The sequence below is a fragment of the Musca domestica genome, unplaced genomic scaffold (assembly GCF_030504385.1).
Source record: "Musca domestica strain aabys unplaced genomic scaffold, Musca_domestica.polishedcontigs.V.1.1 9, whole genome shotgun sequence".
NCBI lineage: Eukaryota > Metazoa > Arthropoda > Insecta > Diptera > Muscidae > Musca > Musca domestica.
The window spans coordinates 21,056,058-21,075,506 of record NW_026712435.1 but is presented as its reverse complement, the minus strand read 5'-3'; the positions used below and the strand labels follow the sequence as shown (position 1 = coordinate 21,075,506).

At 35.2% G+C, this 19,449-nt stretch overlaps 1 protein-coding gene across 4 annotated transcripts in view; it reads right to left on the bottom strand.

The window, feature by feature from the left end:
* Positions 1 to 2,309: 2,309 nt before the first annotated feature.
* The window catches only part of LOC101895719 (anion exchange protein 3), a 129,110-nt gene continuing 111,970 nt past the window's right edge, over positions 2,310 to 19,449 (bottom strand). For all 4 annotated transcript variants that reach the window (XM_059131904.1, XM_059131907.1, XM_059131905.1 and 1 more), the window contains 5 exons: positions 17,723 to 17,914; positions 15,941 to 17,646; positions 15,674 to 15,868; positions 15,000 to 15,228; positions 2,310 to 11,027 (listed from right to left, as the gene is read on the bottom strand). In XM_059131904.1, the coding sequence (XP_058987887.1) occupies positions 10,956 to 11,027; positions 15,000 to 15,228; positions 15,674 to 15,868; positions 15,941 to 17,646; positions 17,723 to 17,914 (2,394 nt within the window). In that variant the 3' untranslated portion in view covers positions 2,310 to 10,955. The remainder of the gene's footprint in view (positions 11,028 to 14,999; positions 15,229 to 15,673; positions 15,869 to 15,940; positions 17,647 to 17,722; positions 17,915 to 19,449) is intronic.

The window sequence follows — 19,449 nt, the reverse complement described above, 5'->3', positions numbered from 1 at the left end:
ATTTTATCAATCTACTTCATTTCGTTCGGAAACTAGAGTGATTCCCACAGAAGGACGGACATCGCTAAATCGACATAGAATTTTATGCTGGTAAAGAATATATACAGGGTGAGATGAAAAAACTGCCACCAACTTCAGACTGATGTCATTTCCAAGCCACTCGTCCGACAGCTGTTAAAATTATTCAAGTGACAGCTCATTATATTGTTTTAATAAAAATATTTGGACAAGTAAAATTTAAAAAAAAATCATATTTTTCTTTCGCATTTAATGAGTTTTATGGTTATTCAAAAATGTTACCCGTTGTGGGGGAGGTACCAGAAGGAGTATTCTGACATATACCATCTTAACACATGATCTTGTGTTAATAGAAATATTCGGATGTGCCGAGTTTGAAAATAATCGGATACTCATTTCGCGGTTTATGATCTTCATTGTTATTCAAAATGTTGACCTCTTTGTGGAGGAAGTACCGGATCGATATCTACCATTTCCACACCAGATCTATGTTTAGTAAAAATGAGTTGTGTGAAATCTGAACAGAGATACACTATGCTGTGGACCCATATTGTCCATTTTCACATCTAACATAGCACTGATACAAATATAAGGATTTTCAAAGTTTGCACAAAATTGGATGATCTTATCATGTTCCACACGGCAAATTATTTTCTGTGAAAATTTTGACCTTTTGTGGAGGAGGTACCAGAAGCAGTGGGCCGATATTGCCCATTTCCGAATTCGATCTAAATTTGACAATTATATTACGATTTGGATCAAATCGGATACTCCCTTCGAGCGTTATTATGCGCACCAGCCAGACAGACAGACGGACGGACATCCCTAGATCGACTCCAAATGTCCTGAAATGGATTTGGTCCCAAGAAATCTAGGGTCTAAATCCGCTATTTCAATGAGGCCCATTTTCGCCCTATCAAATGATATATACCCTCCATAGCCATATGGCTGAAAATATAAAATGAGGCAGAAAATCAAAATCCAATTGATATCTACCGTAACGGTTATGGCTATGGCTTAATGGTATGTCGCAAATAAGACAACTTATGGAGCTCAAAAATACATCTTTCAAATTTTATCGAGATTGGTTCAGATTTAGATATAGCTTCCATATATATCCTTAATCCGATTTCAGGTTTAGTGTGCAAATAATAGCTAATATCAGCCTTAATGGATTGAATTCTGGCACATCCGACTTCCGAATTCAGTCTAGAAGCAAGTAAATAAAATTTGGTGAAAATCGGTTTAGATATAGCTATAGCTCCCCTATATATGTTTCATCCGATTTGGGGTCTTAAGTCCCTCATATGCGTAATATGCACTCCACAACAATTTTTACATTTTTTTTTTAATTTTATTGAATGAAAGCAAAAAATGTCGGATATAGCATCAAATTTTAGAATAAGTATAGATTTGTTCGAATTGGTAACCTTTGGCACGAATTATGGCCTTCAAACGGCCAATGAAACCGTCACAAGCTGCCCAAATGTTGATCTGCGGAATTTTGGTCCATTTCCGGCGATGCGCTTGCTTGAAGTGATCGACACTTTGGTATTTTTTAGTGCCAACCTTGCTTTATAAAATACTCCAGACACAATAGTCCAATGGATTGGTATCCGGAGATTTTGGTGGCCATTGTGCGTTGGAAATGAAGGGAGGAACCTCATTTTGTAACTATTCTTGGGTGGCGCGTGCTGAGTGCGATGGTGCTGAGTCCTGTTGGAATGTGAAGGTGCCCAAGGCTTTAAAACACAATCCAGAATATTTTCGCGATAATATTCGGCATTTATTCTGATGCCACGGCCGATTAATATGAGTGGTGACCGACCTTAGGCTGTTATAGCGGCCCACACCATCAACACGACCGGCGCGTGAGTTCTGGTGGTCAACCTAAGGTGCATATTTTCAGCTGACCTCTTTGGCAAGTAAGCACGTTAATTTTGTTTGTTTACAAACTGCTGGACAACGAATATTTTCTCATCGGAGAAAACCAAATTCGGTAGTTCACCACTTTCGGCCAAGCTAAGCAACTCTTTAGCTCTTTTGAGTCTATTTTCTTTCTGTTGCGGTGTAAGTTCTTGCACTTTATGGAATTTCAATTGCTTTTTTTGTTCCCTCTGAAACCAAATTATGACTGCTCTAAAGCCACTGGTTGATAGGTGGTGTGATCTACTTCTAAAAATTCCCAATATAAATTAAATTACATTATTAAATTAAATTACGGGAGCCCCGCCCGACTTTTGGCTTTTACTTACTACTTTTTTTATCCCAAAAATTAAAACACAATAACACAACGTTATCTAAGAATAGAATTTATTAGAGGTTCAAAGCCAAACTTAAATGCTTAAATAGAAGTTCGTTAGTACTAAAGGTATGTATCTTAACAACGTATTTTTAGAATAACACAATAAAATCTATTGGTACATATGATTGTTAATTCATTGTGTATTTCTATGTTATTCACACACAAATACATGTATAGTCAGGTATAGCTGAATTGCACAGCTTCAAAGTGTTTAACACTCAATATCACTGACAGAGTTTTCACTTATCCTTTAGTTAAATAACTTAATTGTCATTATTAAATTAAAGTTAATAATAGAAAAAAAAAAAAAAAAAACAATTTTGTGTGAAACAACTACTTATAACAATTCTCTAAGAAATGTATACATGTGTGTATGTATGCATGTATTTAATGATTTTTAACACAATTCTTTTATTTATTCTTTTTTTTCATATTGTCAACAGTCATACAGGATTAAAAAAATACATTCTCAGATGTATAAATTGATTTTGTTTTCATCTTTGTTTAATTTTTATAGCATCTACCATACAATGGAGGGTATTTTAAGTTTGCCATTCCCTTTATAATTCCTCGAAATGAGAATTTTAGTAAAGTATAATTCGCGATCAGCATAAGATTTTACTTCGTCTGTGAACATCATTCTAGCTTCCGATCGGAATGAAGTAGATTGATAAAATTTTACTCAGATGTCTCTCAGGTTAGTTTAATATTAGGTATTAAAAATTGACCGTAATTGACCGCAGGTACACGTTGTTGTATAGGACGGTAGCGATCGATTTAAGGTGTTTTGGGTTTTTGGTCAAAGTTGTAAACCGAATGTATTGAAAATTGGTACATTGGTATTCCTATATCCTTGCAAAGAGCTTTCCTTATAATTCCATGTTTGGGTATAGGTCCCCGAATACTAATATCTTGCGTTTAGGAAAGATCTGGGCTTCTGATGTCTTCTTGTAGAATATCTTTGTAGAATATTTTGACTTTTTGTGATGCCGTTTAAAGGGAGTTTTTAACCATATTTAAAATAGGACCTCTTTGTTGACACGTCTCTGGCTTAAAATTTTCTAGCAAAATAATCCTCGTGATGTAACATTTCAAAACTCTGATACACGAGTCCTGTATTTTTATACTCTCCACCATACTATGGAGGGTATATTAACTTTGTCGTTCCGTTTGTAACTCTTCGAAATACTCATATTAGACCCAACAAAGTATATATATTCTTGATCAGAGTAAAATTCTAAGTCGATTTAGCGATGTCCGTCTGTCTGTCTGTCTGTCTGTCCGTTTGTCTGTCTGTTGTAATTACGCTATCTTTCGAATGAATTGAGATAGATGGCTAAAATTTTGCACACATGTTTATTTTTCCAGTAGGCAGGTTAAGTTCGTAAATGGGCCATGTAGGTCCACGTTTTCATATAGCCCCCATATAACGGTACCTCCCTATATTCGGTATTTTGATGATTTTAGTGACATTATTCACGGGAATTATTTCAAATTTGGCATTTGAAGTTCAAAGTGGATACTACACCCTAAGACGGAAAATTGTCTGTGCAGGTCCACGTCTTCGTATAGCCCCCATATAACGGTACCTCCCGATATTCGGTATTTTGATGATTTTAGCGACGTTATTCACGGGAATTGTTTCAAATTTGGTATTTGAAGTTCAAAATGGATACTACACCCTAAGACAGAAAATTTTCTGTGCAGGTCCACGTCTTAGTATAGCCCCCATATAACGGTACCTCCCTATATTCGGTATTTTGATGATTTTAGCAACATTATTCACCGGAATTGTTTCAAAATTGGTATTTGAAGTTCGTTATGGGAACTACAGTCTGTGACAGAAAATTGTCTGTGCGGGTCCAGGTCTTCGTATAGCCCCCAGATAACGGTACCTCCCGATATTCGGTATTTTGATGATTTTAGCGACGTTATTCACGGGAATTGTTTCAAATTTGGTATTTGAAGTTCAAAATGGATACTACACCCTAAGACAGAAAATTTTCTGTGCAGGTCCACGTCTTAGTATAGCCCCCATATAACGGTACCTCCCTATATTCGGTATTTTGATGATTTTAGCAACATTATTCACCGGAATTGTTTCAAATTTGGTATTTGAAGTTCGTTATGGGAACTACAGTCTGTGACAGAAAATTGTCTGTGCGGGTCCAGGTCTTCGTATAGGCCCCATATATCAGTACCTCCCTATATTCGGTATTTTGACGATTTTAGGTACAATACCCACCGAAATTGTTTGAGATGTGGTATTGGAAGTTCGTAATGGATGCTACAGCCTGTTACAGAAAATTGCTATGCTGGTCCAGGTCTTCGCACAGCTCCGATATAACGGCACCTCATTATATACGATATTTTGATGATTTTAGCTACATTATTCACTGTTTATTTCAAGTTTCGAATTTGAATATGGTAATGGCTTATGACAAACAATGCCTATGTATGTCCACGTCGTATAGACCCCAATATAACGGCTATATTCGGTATTTTTAAAATTTTAACAGAATTTTTTAAGGATTTTATTTTTTAAAAATTTCCAAATTCGTTGCAAATGGTGGAGGGTATTAAAAATTCGGCCCGGCCGAACTTACTGCTTTTTAACTTGTTAGTTCTACTTTCATTATCTGCTGTGTTACACAGTGTTATATATACCGCATAACGTTCGACCTTTAACTTCATTTTTCAAAGCAATTTTAACCCAAGTTTTATTAAGTACTTTTTTTTTTTTTTTGAAATTTAGTATTGGAAATTCGTAATAACAGAAATATTATATAACGCTTAAATACCAGATCTAAGCACTTGAAGACATGTGTTGTGGCTGGACCGAACTTTTAACATCAATATCAAAAAAAAAAATCGTCGAAAAATACATTTTTTTTCATAGGCTGTAGTACCCATTAGGACCCCTAAATACGAAATTTGAAACAATTCCGGTGAATAGTGTCTCTAAAATCATCAAAATACCGAATGTCGGGAGGTATCGTTATATGATGGCTATACGAAGACGTGGACCTGTACACGCAAATTTTTGTCATGGGCTGTAGTACCCATTAAGACATTCAAATACGAAATGTAAAACAATTCCGGTCTATAATGTATCTAATACCATAAAAGTACCGAATTTTGGGAGGAAGTGTTATATAGGGGCTATATGAATATGGACATATAAAACTCATATGTTGCAATACCCTTAAAATCTTCCAATACGACATTTAAAACAATTCCGGTCTATAATAACGCTGAAATCATCAATATACCGAATATTGAGAGGTACCGTTAAAGGGGGCTATACGAAAACGTGGAACGATATGACCCATTTACGAACTTAACCTGCTTACTGACAAACAACACATGTGTGCAAAATTTTAGCCTTCTATATCAATTCGTTCGAAATATAGCGTGATAACAACAGAGAGAGGCAGATGAACAAATAAATAAATAAATAGACAGACGCATAGCGCTAATTTGCTTAGAATTTTATACTGGTCAAGGATATATATAATTTGTTGGGTCTGACATGAATATTTCGAGGAGTTACAACCGGATTGACGAAATTAATATACTTTCCATAGTATGATGGAGGAAATGACAGTTAAATGGGCTGTACGATAGCCTCTACAGCCAATTATCTGCCAGAGAAGGGTTGCGCATAGTACGAATTGAGATAATTCTATTGAAAAATGTAGCTAAAATCAACAAAGTATCGAATATTGAGCCTTACCTGTATATGGCTATAGGGCTATACGAAAATATGGACCTTTAAGTTGTTTTTTCTGTTATAAAAGGAAGTACCTATGGCGAACTGTAAATACCAAATTTAAAACAGTTCCGGTGAAAAGTGTGACGCATATCACCCAAACACCGAATATCTGGAGGTGCTGTTATATGGGGACTATAACAAATCATAAAACCAATATAGACAGTTCTATGCAAGGACGTTCCCTGTATACTGGGAAAACAAACTGACAATTTACAGCAAAAACAATAAAAAAACATCTTAAATCTTTTTTCGATACCAAAAATTCTACGGACTAACTTCATTACGTTCGAAAGCTAGAGTGATTCCCACAGACGGACGGGCATGGCTAAATTGACATAGATTTTTATGCTGATCAAGAATATATATACATAAGAATACATAACGGAATGACAAACTTTATATACCCTCCATACCTTGGCGAGGCGGTAAAACAATCGAAATATACCTAAAACGTGGATCTATATTGATCATTATCTTCTTGAAATCTGTAAATTTCGTTGATAACTGAAGTCATCTTTCAAATCGACCTGACGTCAAACAATATATGTCTGCTTTATCCTAACTTGTAAGAGGGACGGACAGGCAGACTTAATCATCTGCCTAATATATGCCAATAGAATCAAGAAATTTCAAGTTTTTGCAAAAAGAAGTGAAAACAAGTTCTTCCGATCGAAAATTTTTCCTTGATCTGAAACAAATATTTCCCAAAAAAAACTAAAACTGCATTTAATATACAGGTTGAGATGAAAAATAGCAACCAACTTCAGACTGCTGTCATTTCTAAGCCACTCGTCCGACAGCTGTTAAAATTATTCCAGTAACAGTTCATTGTATTTCTACGCTTGTAGAAAAGTAATTTGGTGAGAAATTTCCACAAAAAAAGTTATTCGTGATGGAATTCAAGCGTGAAAACTACAAGTGGCTATCGTTAGAGCACTCCAACATTTGAATGTGTATAAATCATTTGTGTCTCGTACCACAGCTCTTTACCGTGATACGAAGCGTAGCCCGACGTCAAGGAAATGGACGGAAGAAAACAGTAACATCAGCAGAAATGTTTCGAAAGGAAAGAAACGACTTGATCAAAACCCGAGTCGCAGTGGCCGAAAATGGCTCGTGAGCTGAACATATCACAATATCCCATTCGGCAAATAATAAAAAAAGAGCTCGGGGTAAAGTCATTGAAATTCCCAAAAGTGCAAGAACTTACACCGTAATGGAAAAAAAAGACTCAAAAGAGCTAAAGAGTTGCTTTGCTTGGCCGAAAGTGGTGAACTGCCAAATTTGCTTTTTTCCGATGTAAGTTTGTAAATCAACAAAATGAGCGTGTTTACTTGCCAAAGAGGTCAGCTGAAAATGTGCAACTTCGGTTGGCCACCAGAACTCAACAGCCGATGGTAGCTCGCCGCTCGTATTTATCGACCGTGGCATCAGAATATATGCCGAATATTATCAATGGAAGGTGTATTAAAGCCTTGGGCACGCAAACATTTTGGCCGCAGACTTTCGACATTCCAACAGGACTCAGCACCATCGCACTCAGCACGCGCCACCCAAGAATGGTTACAAAATGAGTTCCTCGCTTCATTTCCAGCGCACAATGGCCACCAAAATCTCCGGATACCAATCCGTTGGACTATTGTGTCTGAAGTATTTTGGAAAGCAAGGTTGGCACTAAAAAATACCAAAGTGTCGATCACCTCAAGCAAGCGCTTCGCCGGAAATGGGACAAAATACCGCAGAACAACATTCGGGCAACGTGTGACGATTTCATTGGCCGTTTGAAGGCCATTATTCGTGCCAAAGGTGACCAATTCGAACAAATCTAAACTTATTCTAAAATTTTGATGCTATTTCCGATATTTTTTCTTTCATTCAATAAAATTAAAAAAAATAAAAATTTTGACTTTGTTGCAGTTTTTTATCTCACCCTGTAATATAATTCATTTATGAATATAACGTATAGATTGTATCAATATTATACAATATATGTATGCAATTTTCCTCGTATGACTGTGATCAGTTTATCTATAATAAGTCAATCAAAAAAGCTTTTCAGTTAGCCATACATATTACTTAGGACTACTAGTGAGACTTAGTTTAAAATGATTAAGGAGGTAGTAGAAAAAATATAGTTGGATTATTTACTGTAAAATTTAATAATTTACACGAATATTACATGTGTATGTATTTGTGTAGTGTGAGATCTTGGCACCTCTTGCAATTTTCAAAAATATATATCTATTTATTTCAGTCGAATCCACTTTAAATTCATATCCACTAACCAGCAAGAAATTGATACCCTCGTCGAACCGTGAAAAGAAACAAGTTGGTCTGATAGGACAAGTATGAAAATAGACAATATCGCGGCTTGTTTTGCTATAATACTGGTAGAAGATTGTTATCTCGAATTTTCAGTGGAATTGGCCTTAATTTCATTGCAGAAAGTATAAATATATATATTGGATCCGAGTTCCACAAAATGGAAACGTACGTCCCGAAATTCACTCCTGAAATCGAATTAAGGATATATATGGGAGCTATATCCAAATCTTAACACTCCTCGATAAAATTTGATTCGGATGAAAAAATATATTTGAAAGCTATAGCTATACCTGGACCGATTTTCTCCAAATTGTACTTCTAGACTGAATTCGGTCAGATGTAACAAAATTCAGGACTTTTGGACTGTTATTGGCCATTTGGTGCACAATTAATCCGAAATCGGTAAGAGATATATATGGGAGCTATATCCAAATCTGAACCGATCTTAATAAAATTTGGCAGAGGTATTTCTGGGCTGTATCTGATATTTGGTACCAAACATCATTTTTGTCGAATGTATATAACGAATGTGAGGGACATAAACACCAAATCGGTGTAGCGATTTTCACAAAATTTAATGTAATGCTTCTGAATTCTGTCGAATGTGCCAAAATCCAGGTCATTTTTGTTTGCCTTCCATCATAAAATTTTGTCGGAGACTCCATCGAGTGTATGTAAATATTCTTGGTCACCATAAAAAGTGTCCGTCGGTCTGCTTAATCAATGTAAAGTCCATATTATTTCACTGGTATTGATTTTTGGTGTTTTATTTAGGTTCGACTTTAGGTATTTTGAAGTTTTTAGCCACAGCTCCAACTGGAAAAGCTGTAATTCGTCAATTATTATCACCCAATTTCGTCAATTTGTATCACCCATATAGATGCCGAATTTCCTATAGACCCCATGTAACAATCCTTCCAGATTTTCGGCGTTTTGAAACTACAATTTCAAACCAAATTGGCTAGAACTGGATATTTCGTGTTTTCTGCTCACAAAAAAAAAAAAAAAACTGTTTAATAAGGTTCACAATTTTGAGCAGCACCCATATTAAGGTACCTATTTATTTGCGATATTTTGAAGGATTCCGCCTAAATTGTGTAACCGGTGTTTTAAGGATCCTGGTCAAATATTTTTACAAAAATTATTCATTGTATGCCCTTATAATTGTAGACATCCTCAAGTATGGGTATTTTTAAGATTTTCAACTTAATTACCTAAAATAAAGGATCTTGTCATATAGCCAAGCCCAGATTTTACGTAATTTAAAATTTCATAGTAATTTATGTATTCACAGAATGAAGGGTATAAAAAGTTGGATCGGACGAACTTAACGTCCTTTTTATTCCTTAGGATTTTAATTCTGACAAAAAATTGACTAAACATCTGTCGAATCTGCAGTTCTACTCTTCACAGAAATGAAGATAAAACATAATTGAAATAGGAGAACTAAAAATTATTGTACTGGGTACCAAGATTCAATTCGAGATTCGAGTGCTGGCATTATAATTTATCTAGGGGTTACACATTTGTCAATTCGTTGATATTGCATGCAAATTCAATACTTATGCTAAGATATATGTCTATTGTAAATATTTAAGTATGTTCTGTTCATGTATATACTACTCTCTGTAAAGAATGTATATTTTTCTTAAAATAGTTTCTCATTTTGTTGTCTTGTTTTTGTTTTGTATTGTATCCCAACCTGATATTTAAGTACACAATCACATAGAAGGCTTTAGCAGCAAATTTGAACATTTAATATGCACGGCGATTTCTTTGTCTGTCTCAAGTGTTTGATATTCTTTTCGTATTTTGTATTTTTATTTTATTTAATCTTTTTTATTAAGTACTGTTTGCGACTATTATTTTTTTACATATATATAACAAATAAATAGGAATTTATACATAGAGGAAACAAAAACCTAAATACAAAACATAAACGATTTACAGTAAGTACGTATTTATGTGAAAATTTACAATGGTTGCTCGTTATGCTTTAAAGATATTAAAATTATTTCTTATAATTTTACATACATAGATTTAATACTTTTAGTAATAAAGCTCACAAAGTTTAATTTTTTTAAGTTATTTTTTTACTTTTCTTTTGAAGTTTACATTTGTAATAACAAGATTTATTAATATATTTTAGTTATTTCTTTTGTTTTGAATTTAGGGGTGCTAATTTTACAGTTTTAAAAAGATTTAAGTATGTGTGTGTGTGTGTATTTTGTGTGAATAATTAAAATTTGTTTATCTATATTTAGTACATGCTAACAGATGTAAGTACTTAATTACATTTAGGCTAAAACATGTTGCAATTGCAACCAGTATTTCACATACTCGTAGAGTTTCATTCTAATAGTTTTCTCGAGAATTTAACAATAAATTATTTATTTTGTAATTTCTTTTGTTTGTTTTCTTTTATTTTCTCTTAAAGTGTTTGTCGAAATTACCAACAATAACAACAAAATTTGTGCATTTTTCTAGTTCTAGTCGAAGGGATTTATGAGGAGTTTTAACAATAAAATATATCTATGCTGGAATGGTTGCCTCTTCATAGAAATCGGGTTCATCTTCATCGGCCTGGGCTTCACTTCCATCCAGCTGAAATAAAAAATAAGGGATAAATGAGAATTCAAACAAACAAATAAAACTTTAAATTTATTTAATCTATAAATATTAGGTAATTTATAAATTGGTTCCTTCAGGCTGCCATTTCGCAAAAATCATCAATGTTACTTATTTCCGAATATATCTTATGTAATCCTCCAAATTTAACATAGGTATTTCTGTCACGTATGTGATCTCTCATATCGAATGCTATTGCTGTAGAATGTATATTATGGGGACCCTTAAAATAGGAGTATTCCACCATTTGATTAACCTCATATTACAGAGAGCAATGATCTAAACAAAGTATGATCTGGTAGTTGCAATTTTTTTATGAAAAGAGAGCATAATTCTCATTGACTTGAGAATACCCGATACTTTAAAAGTTTGTTTTCGACCAAGTGTCCTTTATCTTCGCCCTTAAGTAGTAGTAGTAGTAGTAAAAAACTTCTTTATTGAATAAATATTTTCAAATACAGTATGACATTAATAGATATTAAGAAGTTGATATTGGGATTGCGACAATGTTTTTAAAACGTCTGTCGCCTAGTTTAATAAATTCAAAGTTTTTCTTTTTTAGATAAAAGTGTTTAGTTAAATTCATTTATCAAAAGCTGCCTGTATTTATAGCTGACTTCAATGTAGTTTGTTAAGTCATTCCAGCCACTTTCTTCTTCGCCATTGAGTATCTTGATTATTTCCTCTTCATCAAGCGTTGGCTTTCTGAATGATCTCATTCTGAATTCTCGTAATACGGGACAAATTCCTAGAAAGTGCTGCATCGTTTCTACTTCCCGCATATTACAAAGCTTGCATTCTCTATTTCGGTCTCCTTGGTCAAATCTGTTGTATTCCAGAGGTATCATACCGCTACGCGCTTTAAAGATGCAAATGATTTTCTCTTCAGAGTACTTATCATTTAAATAGAGATGGCCAATATTTGTTTTTAGATGTCTATAAATTCGTTGACTCTGGCTATTTTCTTTTTTTCTTTCCCTTAAGTAATCAACTGATTGAATCTTCAACAATAACAAACAAACAAAAACCTCTAAAACGGATCAGACATATTTCGGAACTATTGCTACAGCTAAACCTATATGGTCCAAACTTGGCAGAGTTTATTCCAGTCGCTCTTGATTGCATGACGGAACATTTATTTTATTTTAAAAAATGCGCCATGATGAATCATTAAATATATTTGGAGGGAAATTAATATGGGAACTGTAATAAATCTGAAACGAATAATTCGGCATAATCGATTAAGTCAACCCTCCTGCTTTTAAAAATAAGAGTGGAAAAGCAGTTAAGTTCGGCCGGGTCAAACTTTTTGTACCCTCCATCAATTGGAAAGAACATGAAAAATGTTAAAAATAATCCACTATAATTTTAAAAATTCCGAATATCAGGTGTTACAGATATATGGGGCTATATGAAAATGCGAGAAAAGCTGGCGGCTATTACGACTTCCAACACTGAGTGATAGTTCTGTTGAAAAAACATAACTAAAATCATCAAAATATACGAAGGTGGTGCCTATTTCGACTACAAATACCAAATTTGAGATATTTTGGTTAAAAATATAGCTAAAATTCTTAAAATAGCGAATTTTTATGAGATATCGTTATATGGGGCCTATGCGAAGTTGTAGACCTATATGAGCAATCTTCTGTCACAGTATGTAGTATCTATTACGAACCCTAAATACCAAATTTGAAACAATTCTGGTTAAAAGTGTGACACAATTCATCAAAATACTGAATATCGGGAGATACAGTTATATGGGGACTATTACAAAACATGGACCTTAGAAACAGTTCTATGCAAAAAATTTGCCTTCATGCCGGGAAATTAGGGTTATATTGTGACTAAAACAATCAAAACACTTTAAATCTGGGGTTATACCAAAACGTGGACCTGCTTGCCCCATTTTCAATACGAAAGGCCCTGCAGACATAAAACACATGTAAATAAAATCAACATACTTCATTTCGGATGGACAGAAAGGCAGAGGGGGACATCGCTAAATTTATATTTCGAGGCGTTACAACGGAATGGCAAACTTAATATACCCTCCATACTATGGTGGTGGGTATAAAAAGGTATCGATGTACCGCAAAAGCCTGGTGGAGAAAAACAGCAGAAGAAAGAGGCGGGTGTATTATATAAGCAACAAATCCCCTGCCAATCCCAAAACAAAGTATACTTGATTTCTTTTCTTTAACTCGCAGGAGTGAAACTCACAAGTAAAAAGCAGTTAAGTTCGGCCGGGTTGAACTTTAATACCCACAATAATAAGAGTTACATACCAATAAAATGTCCAATAGTTACGAAAGGGTTCTTAGGGTATACGTCACATAACTGTGGTACAAGGTATTATGTCCTTGTGCATTTGTGTGTAGCCTACCAAAGGAAACGAGAGAGAATCCTTTTTACTTTTTAAGGATCTCCATAGAATCACATTCTGAGTCGATTTATACATGTCCATCCGTCTGTCCATGTATTTTTGTGAACAAAATACAGGTCGCATTTATTTTCGGATTGAGATGAATTTTTTCACAAAGCATTTGTATGGCTCAAAGAAGAACCATATTGAAATTGACGATAATCGGTTGAAATTTATGTATAGCTCCCATATATATTTACGTCGGATTTCAATATTATTATGCATCTAATGGGTAATATTAGCCCAAACAAGATAAAATTTGGCACATGCTACAGCCTAGATAGCCTATATGTTTCATCCGATTTAATATTTAAATCGACCAAACACGAAATATGCACTCTGTAACAATTATTTCCGATAGCAAGATATCAGATACAAATTAGAAATACCTATACCAAACCCTGTCGATATCGGTTCAGATTAGGATTTAACCCCACAAATATCTTCATCCTATTTATTTATCAGCTCACATTGTGAGAGACTTTGTCACATACGACCGAGTTTAGTGTAGAAGAAAGTATGTGTCTCATACATTCTAGAGCGATGATTTACATTCATCATAAAACCACCTCCTTTAAATTTTGTGGAAATATATTAAGACTAGAAAGTGCCTGCTAATTCGTCAGCGAAAAAAACCACCTTAAAATTTTAGATTCGTTCCAACAGTTCGTATTGGACCAAAAAGAATAATAGGAAAATGTTTACCTTTTACAGCTTTCATTTTGAAGTGTACTGAAGAGGATATTAGTAAAACCATTGCATAATGGAGCTACATCCAACTTTTCTGTCCAAAACTATTTCAAAGTCTCCATATGTAAACCCTACATACCAACAGTGACCTCAATATCAAAATTAAGGATTTCAGCTTCATTCCTTATACCAATACCAAATTTAGTACTATTTAGCACTTTTCGTATAATAATAGCACACATTTCGAAAACCACCTCCATATATCCAGGCTACACATGAATACCAACTTTTACCAAATTTCAAGCACTATCTGTTCAGTCAATACCAAATTGTACCACATTAAGTAATATTTAGTACTTTTCGTACACTTATAGTACACAGTTTCAAATCCACCTTCTTATCACAAACCTACTTCTAACAGGGACCCCAATACAAAATTTCAAAATATCAGCTCCATCCGTTCACCCAAACCAAACAGTTCCAAATTTAGTACCACTTAGTACAGTTCGCACACTTAGTAAACATTTCCAAAACCATATTCATATATCGAATGTACTTTTCAGCCTTGATTCTCTTACCAAATTTGTAGCTCCATCCTTTCACAAAAATACCTAATGGTACCGTTTTAGTTGATGAGCATCATTTAACTACTTTTCGTACCCTTTTGGTACGAATTTTCAAAAACTCTCCTTTACTAGTTTTGGTTTCTTTGTCTATATATTCATAAGTATATTGAAATTCAAAGACATTTATACCTATCATTTATGACTTCAGTGTAAACAGCTATGTAGGAAATATTTTTTTATAAAACTTTCACAATTTTCTTAACTTACCGCTGCAATTTCATGAGGCTTATACATTGCTGCTAATTTCATACGAATCGGTACCATCATTACCAAAAAGAAGGGGAACGCCAACGATATCTTTGAGGATTTCACAGCCCACAGTACAGCCAGACATAAAACTTGTATGGTCGTAAACAGGTGCATTTTCCAGGTAGGAACTTTCTTAACGTACGGCGTTGGCGGATAATGTTTTACGGGCATAAAGAACAATCTCACTCTGAAAAAGCAAAAAAAAAAAATACACCAGTTTAGAAATGTGTGCAACAACAACTTTTAAAAACAGTTAACTTTTTAACTCTAATTTCATAATCTGAAAAATTTTCCACTCAATTATTGCCAAAAAATTAATTTTGTCGTACAGAGTTTTTTAAAGAAAAAAATATTCAACACCCTCTAAATTTGCAGTTTATTTAAAGAAAATCGTGCATTTTTCAAAAACTTCCTCAGGACAAATCATGATATTTTTAAGATTTTATTAGAATTGCCAACAAAATATCAAGGTTCTGGTGGTTTTTTAAACGTCCTTCAATGAAAAAAAAATATTTTATGTTTGTAAAAAATACAAAAAAAAAAAAACGATAAAATATTCTCTCGGCAAAATATTAAAAGCTTTCGGCATTAAGTAACTTCAATTCGTAGAAACCTCAATATTCGTTACTCACCTATCAAAGAACTGGACACCACTCATCGAAGCAACGCCCATATACAGGAACACACCAAACAGCACAGCCATAGGAATGAGACGCAACAAGGGTGCCATGGTAACAGACAAACCAATCATCAGGGATACAAAGAAGCCAGATAGCCGTTGCTCTTTGACATCAATAATTCTCGGAGATTCACCGGGAGCATGGGTTCTGCAAATTGATGGAATGTAATTTATTGCTTGAACACATAGATGCAACATATTTGGTTTTCTCCCAACTTACCTCGACATGATAGTAAGGGCAGAGACATGAGCCACCGAACGCACAGTTGCAGCACAGTGCCATGGCATGCCAAAGAATCCGCAAAGCATATTCAGACAACACAGAAGGACAATGTCAAAATGCAGACCAGATCCTTTCTTTAATCCTCTTTCTGGTTTATCAACAATCAATTCGGATATGTGTGATTCCATGAAAATGAGAATGTATACTAAGAGGGCGGGAATGCCGGCCATGAATGGCAACCAGGTTTCAACGGGCCCCAAACTCACCAGCCAACCGCGATTAACAGGATCACTGGGTGAAATGCCCTCGGGTACACTTAACTTCTCGGTGTAGACTTGAGGAATGAAATAGTCAACCATAACAAATATCGTTATTGAAATTGGTACACCAAAATCACCCAGGGCACGACGGGCATTACGTCCCAAAAAGTGTGAGTTACGGAACAGCTTTAGATAGTAGGCCACTGTAAAGGTGCCCAATGTTAGGATGGTACAAAATAGCGCCGTATTGGGCATATTCAAGGGAGAAAGGGATCCATAATCCACAGTTGTGTTGGCATTCGTTGTTAAATTTGCTCCTTCCAAGCTGGATGAATCTTCCAAACCCAAGACGGTTTCATTGCCCCTATCCAAGGGAGAAGAACCGACCATTGTTGGAGGTGGTAAATTATAATCAGCCAGGAGGGGATGTTTCTTATACACCGATACAAGTTTCATAATGGTCTCCACAATATAAATCAGCGTTATAAGAGCCGAGAATATTTCCTGTGTGAAACGAGTCAGGAGACGGACATAAACGCTTCCCTCGAATGCCGAGACCAAAATTGAGATAACTGCCAACCATATGCCAATATAGGCTCGTATGGTTAAAAAGCTTATACCATTTTCCTTACAAAAGTTATTCAAAGCCTCATCGAACAGCAATAGCGGTCCCGTTGTTCCAATAATTACCAAAGGTTGACCAGCCAGCGAGTGGAAAATAACACCTACCACGGATGCGCTCAACAGCGTCTCTGATATACCAATCAAATTGTGGGTTTTGTCCGAAGCCAAACCACCAAAGGTAATGGCCGTAGAGAGGCAAGCAAAATACATGAAAATCGTTGCGGCCAAAGTTTCAGTGTTCAGACCATCCAGAATATCACTGCGATACATGGGCAAGCGACGCTTCAGATCGTTGCGTAGACCACCCCACAAGCGATGTGTTTTCTCCAAGGGACTTGGCTTTTTCTTTTCATCATCATCGTCGTCATCCGGTTTCTTCTCGACCAAAGCACTTATTAGATCAGTGCCAATGTTATTGATCTGCTTCTCTTTTTGCTCTTTCTTGTTCTGGAGAGCCTTGGTCTTACGCGAACGAATCCAGTCTTTCTTGGCTTTCAGCTCTTCGAATGGCAACAAGTCATGACGGTCCCAATTACCCGGTGGCAAAACAATCGAATCATCCAAGAATTCATTTATGGCCGAGAGTAAATCTTTTCTATCATCGGCCGTATAGGCAATGCCATGGAATGATTCGTTGGCCATGAGAGTGGCAATGGCACGACCCACTTCATGATAATCCAAGTCATAATTGGGTGGTCCCAACAAAATGAACATGAAACGAACGGGTATGGGTACCTCGGTTAGACTTGGCATTGGAACACCTTCCGCCAAACGCAGGAAGGCAATGGTTGGTTGTTCCAAGAAATCAACAGCACCCACCTACAACAAAAATTCATCAAATTAAAATTCCGCTCACTAAATACTATGGACTTTAAAAGTCATTTGAAATACATACCAAGACCGTTGTGGCTTCTGCTCCCTGAGGAATCCTCTTGAGGATGGTATCATTTTGCAGTTTCTTAAGATCTTCCTGTGACGATGAGTACATATCGTCCTTCATATCAATTTTCAAATCATTGCTTTTCTTGCTGCCTCCAATTTCTAGGGCGGGCATAATTTTAATTTTCTTATCATCACCGGAAAGATTCTGCACAGAAAGAATTTTAAAAAGAAAATATGGATAGTATTAGTAAACTACCAGCACATCGAGGGTAAAGAGTGGGAGAGAGGGAGAGAGAAAAAAAGGACACAACAGGTTAAAATTAGAAATCAAACAGAAGAATCATGCAGCAATAACAACAAAAAAGCAAAAGTATACAGCAGAGTGTTTTGGTAATAATGAAAAATAAAATATTACAATAAAAACAAAATTGGGTAAATAAATTGAAAAGAAAATGGTCTCTAAATAGAACAGGTTTTGGGGGCTGGTTTCGACACTACAGCTTTTTAGAGGGGGTTTCCAAAAACATTTGGATAGAAAATATTTTGGGAATTCTTTTGGCGACAAAAGATATTTTTATGGTCTTCTATAGGTGTACAATTTTTTGGTGCTTTTCTTCAGATAATGGTTTCTTAATATTATTGTCAAACTTAGAACGAGTTCGGAGATGGGCAAAATCGGTTCACTCCTCCACAAAATGTCTAAATTTTCACAGAAAATAATTTACCGCATAGAACATGATGGGACTATCCAATTTTGTGCAAATTTTGTAAATCCCTATATTTGTATCGGTACTATGTTAGATGTGAAAATGGACAAGATCGGTCCACTCCATGGTGTAGCTCTCTTCAGATGGCACACAACTCAATATTGGTACTAAACATAGATCTGCTGTGGAAATGGTAGATATCGATCTCCTCCTTCTGGTACTTCCTTCACAAAGAGGTCAACATTTTGAATAACCTTGAAGCTCATAAACCGCGAAATGAGCATCCGATTATTTTCAAACTCGACAAAAAAAAAACTCAAAATTTCTATTAACACAAGATCCGTTAAAAGGATGGCAGAGATTGGACCATTTCTTCTGATACCTTACCACATAGGGAGGTATCAACATTTATATCATGCTTATTTAGGTCCAATGCGAAATGGATGGATTCCTTCGAAACCTACTCCATAGAGGGTCAACAATTTGAATAATCATAACAGAAGTCAAAATATACTTAAATAATAGAACATCAGCTGACAGTATAAAATTTAGTACCATTCAGTAGTACCATAATAGTAGTACAATTTAGTACCATTTGCCTTTTAGTACATTTATAGTTCGAATTTCCCAAAAAGCCTTTGGTACATTTATCCTTTGGTACATTATCCGCATCGGCGACCCTTATTCCATATTTTTGAACTCTACCTCCATTTATTTTCCCCATATAATTATTTAGATTTCTAGAATATTTTAGTACACTTATCGTACGAATTTTAAGAAACCCATATTTTCACACCCTCAAATACAAAATTTTGCTGTACGTTGAATCAGTTAATCACTCATTCACTGAAATATTTGGCTGTAAGTCATGAATCAGTACACATACAGCTGTATATAAACGTTGGTATTGAAGTCACTTTTCAAATAAGGTATGCAGAAACAAAATCGGTTTACGCATTCCAGAGAACACTAATGACTAACAAAGTGCAACTTTTCTATGTATATAGATAGTGGACGTGAACATTTTCCTTTA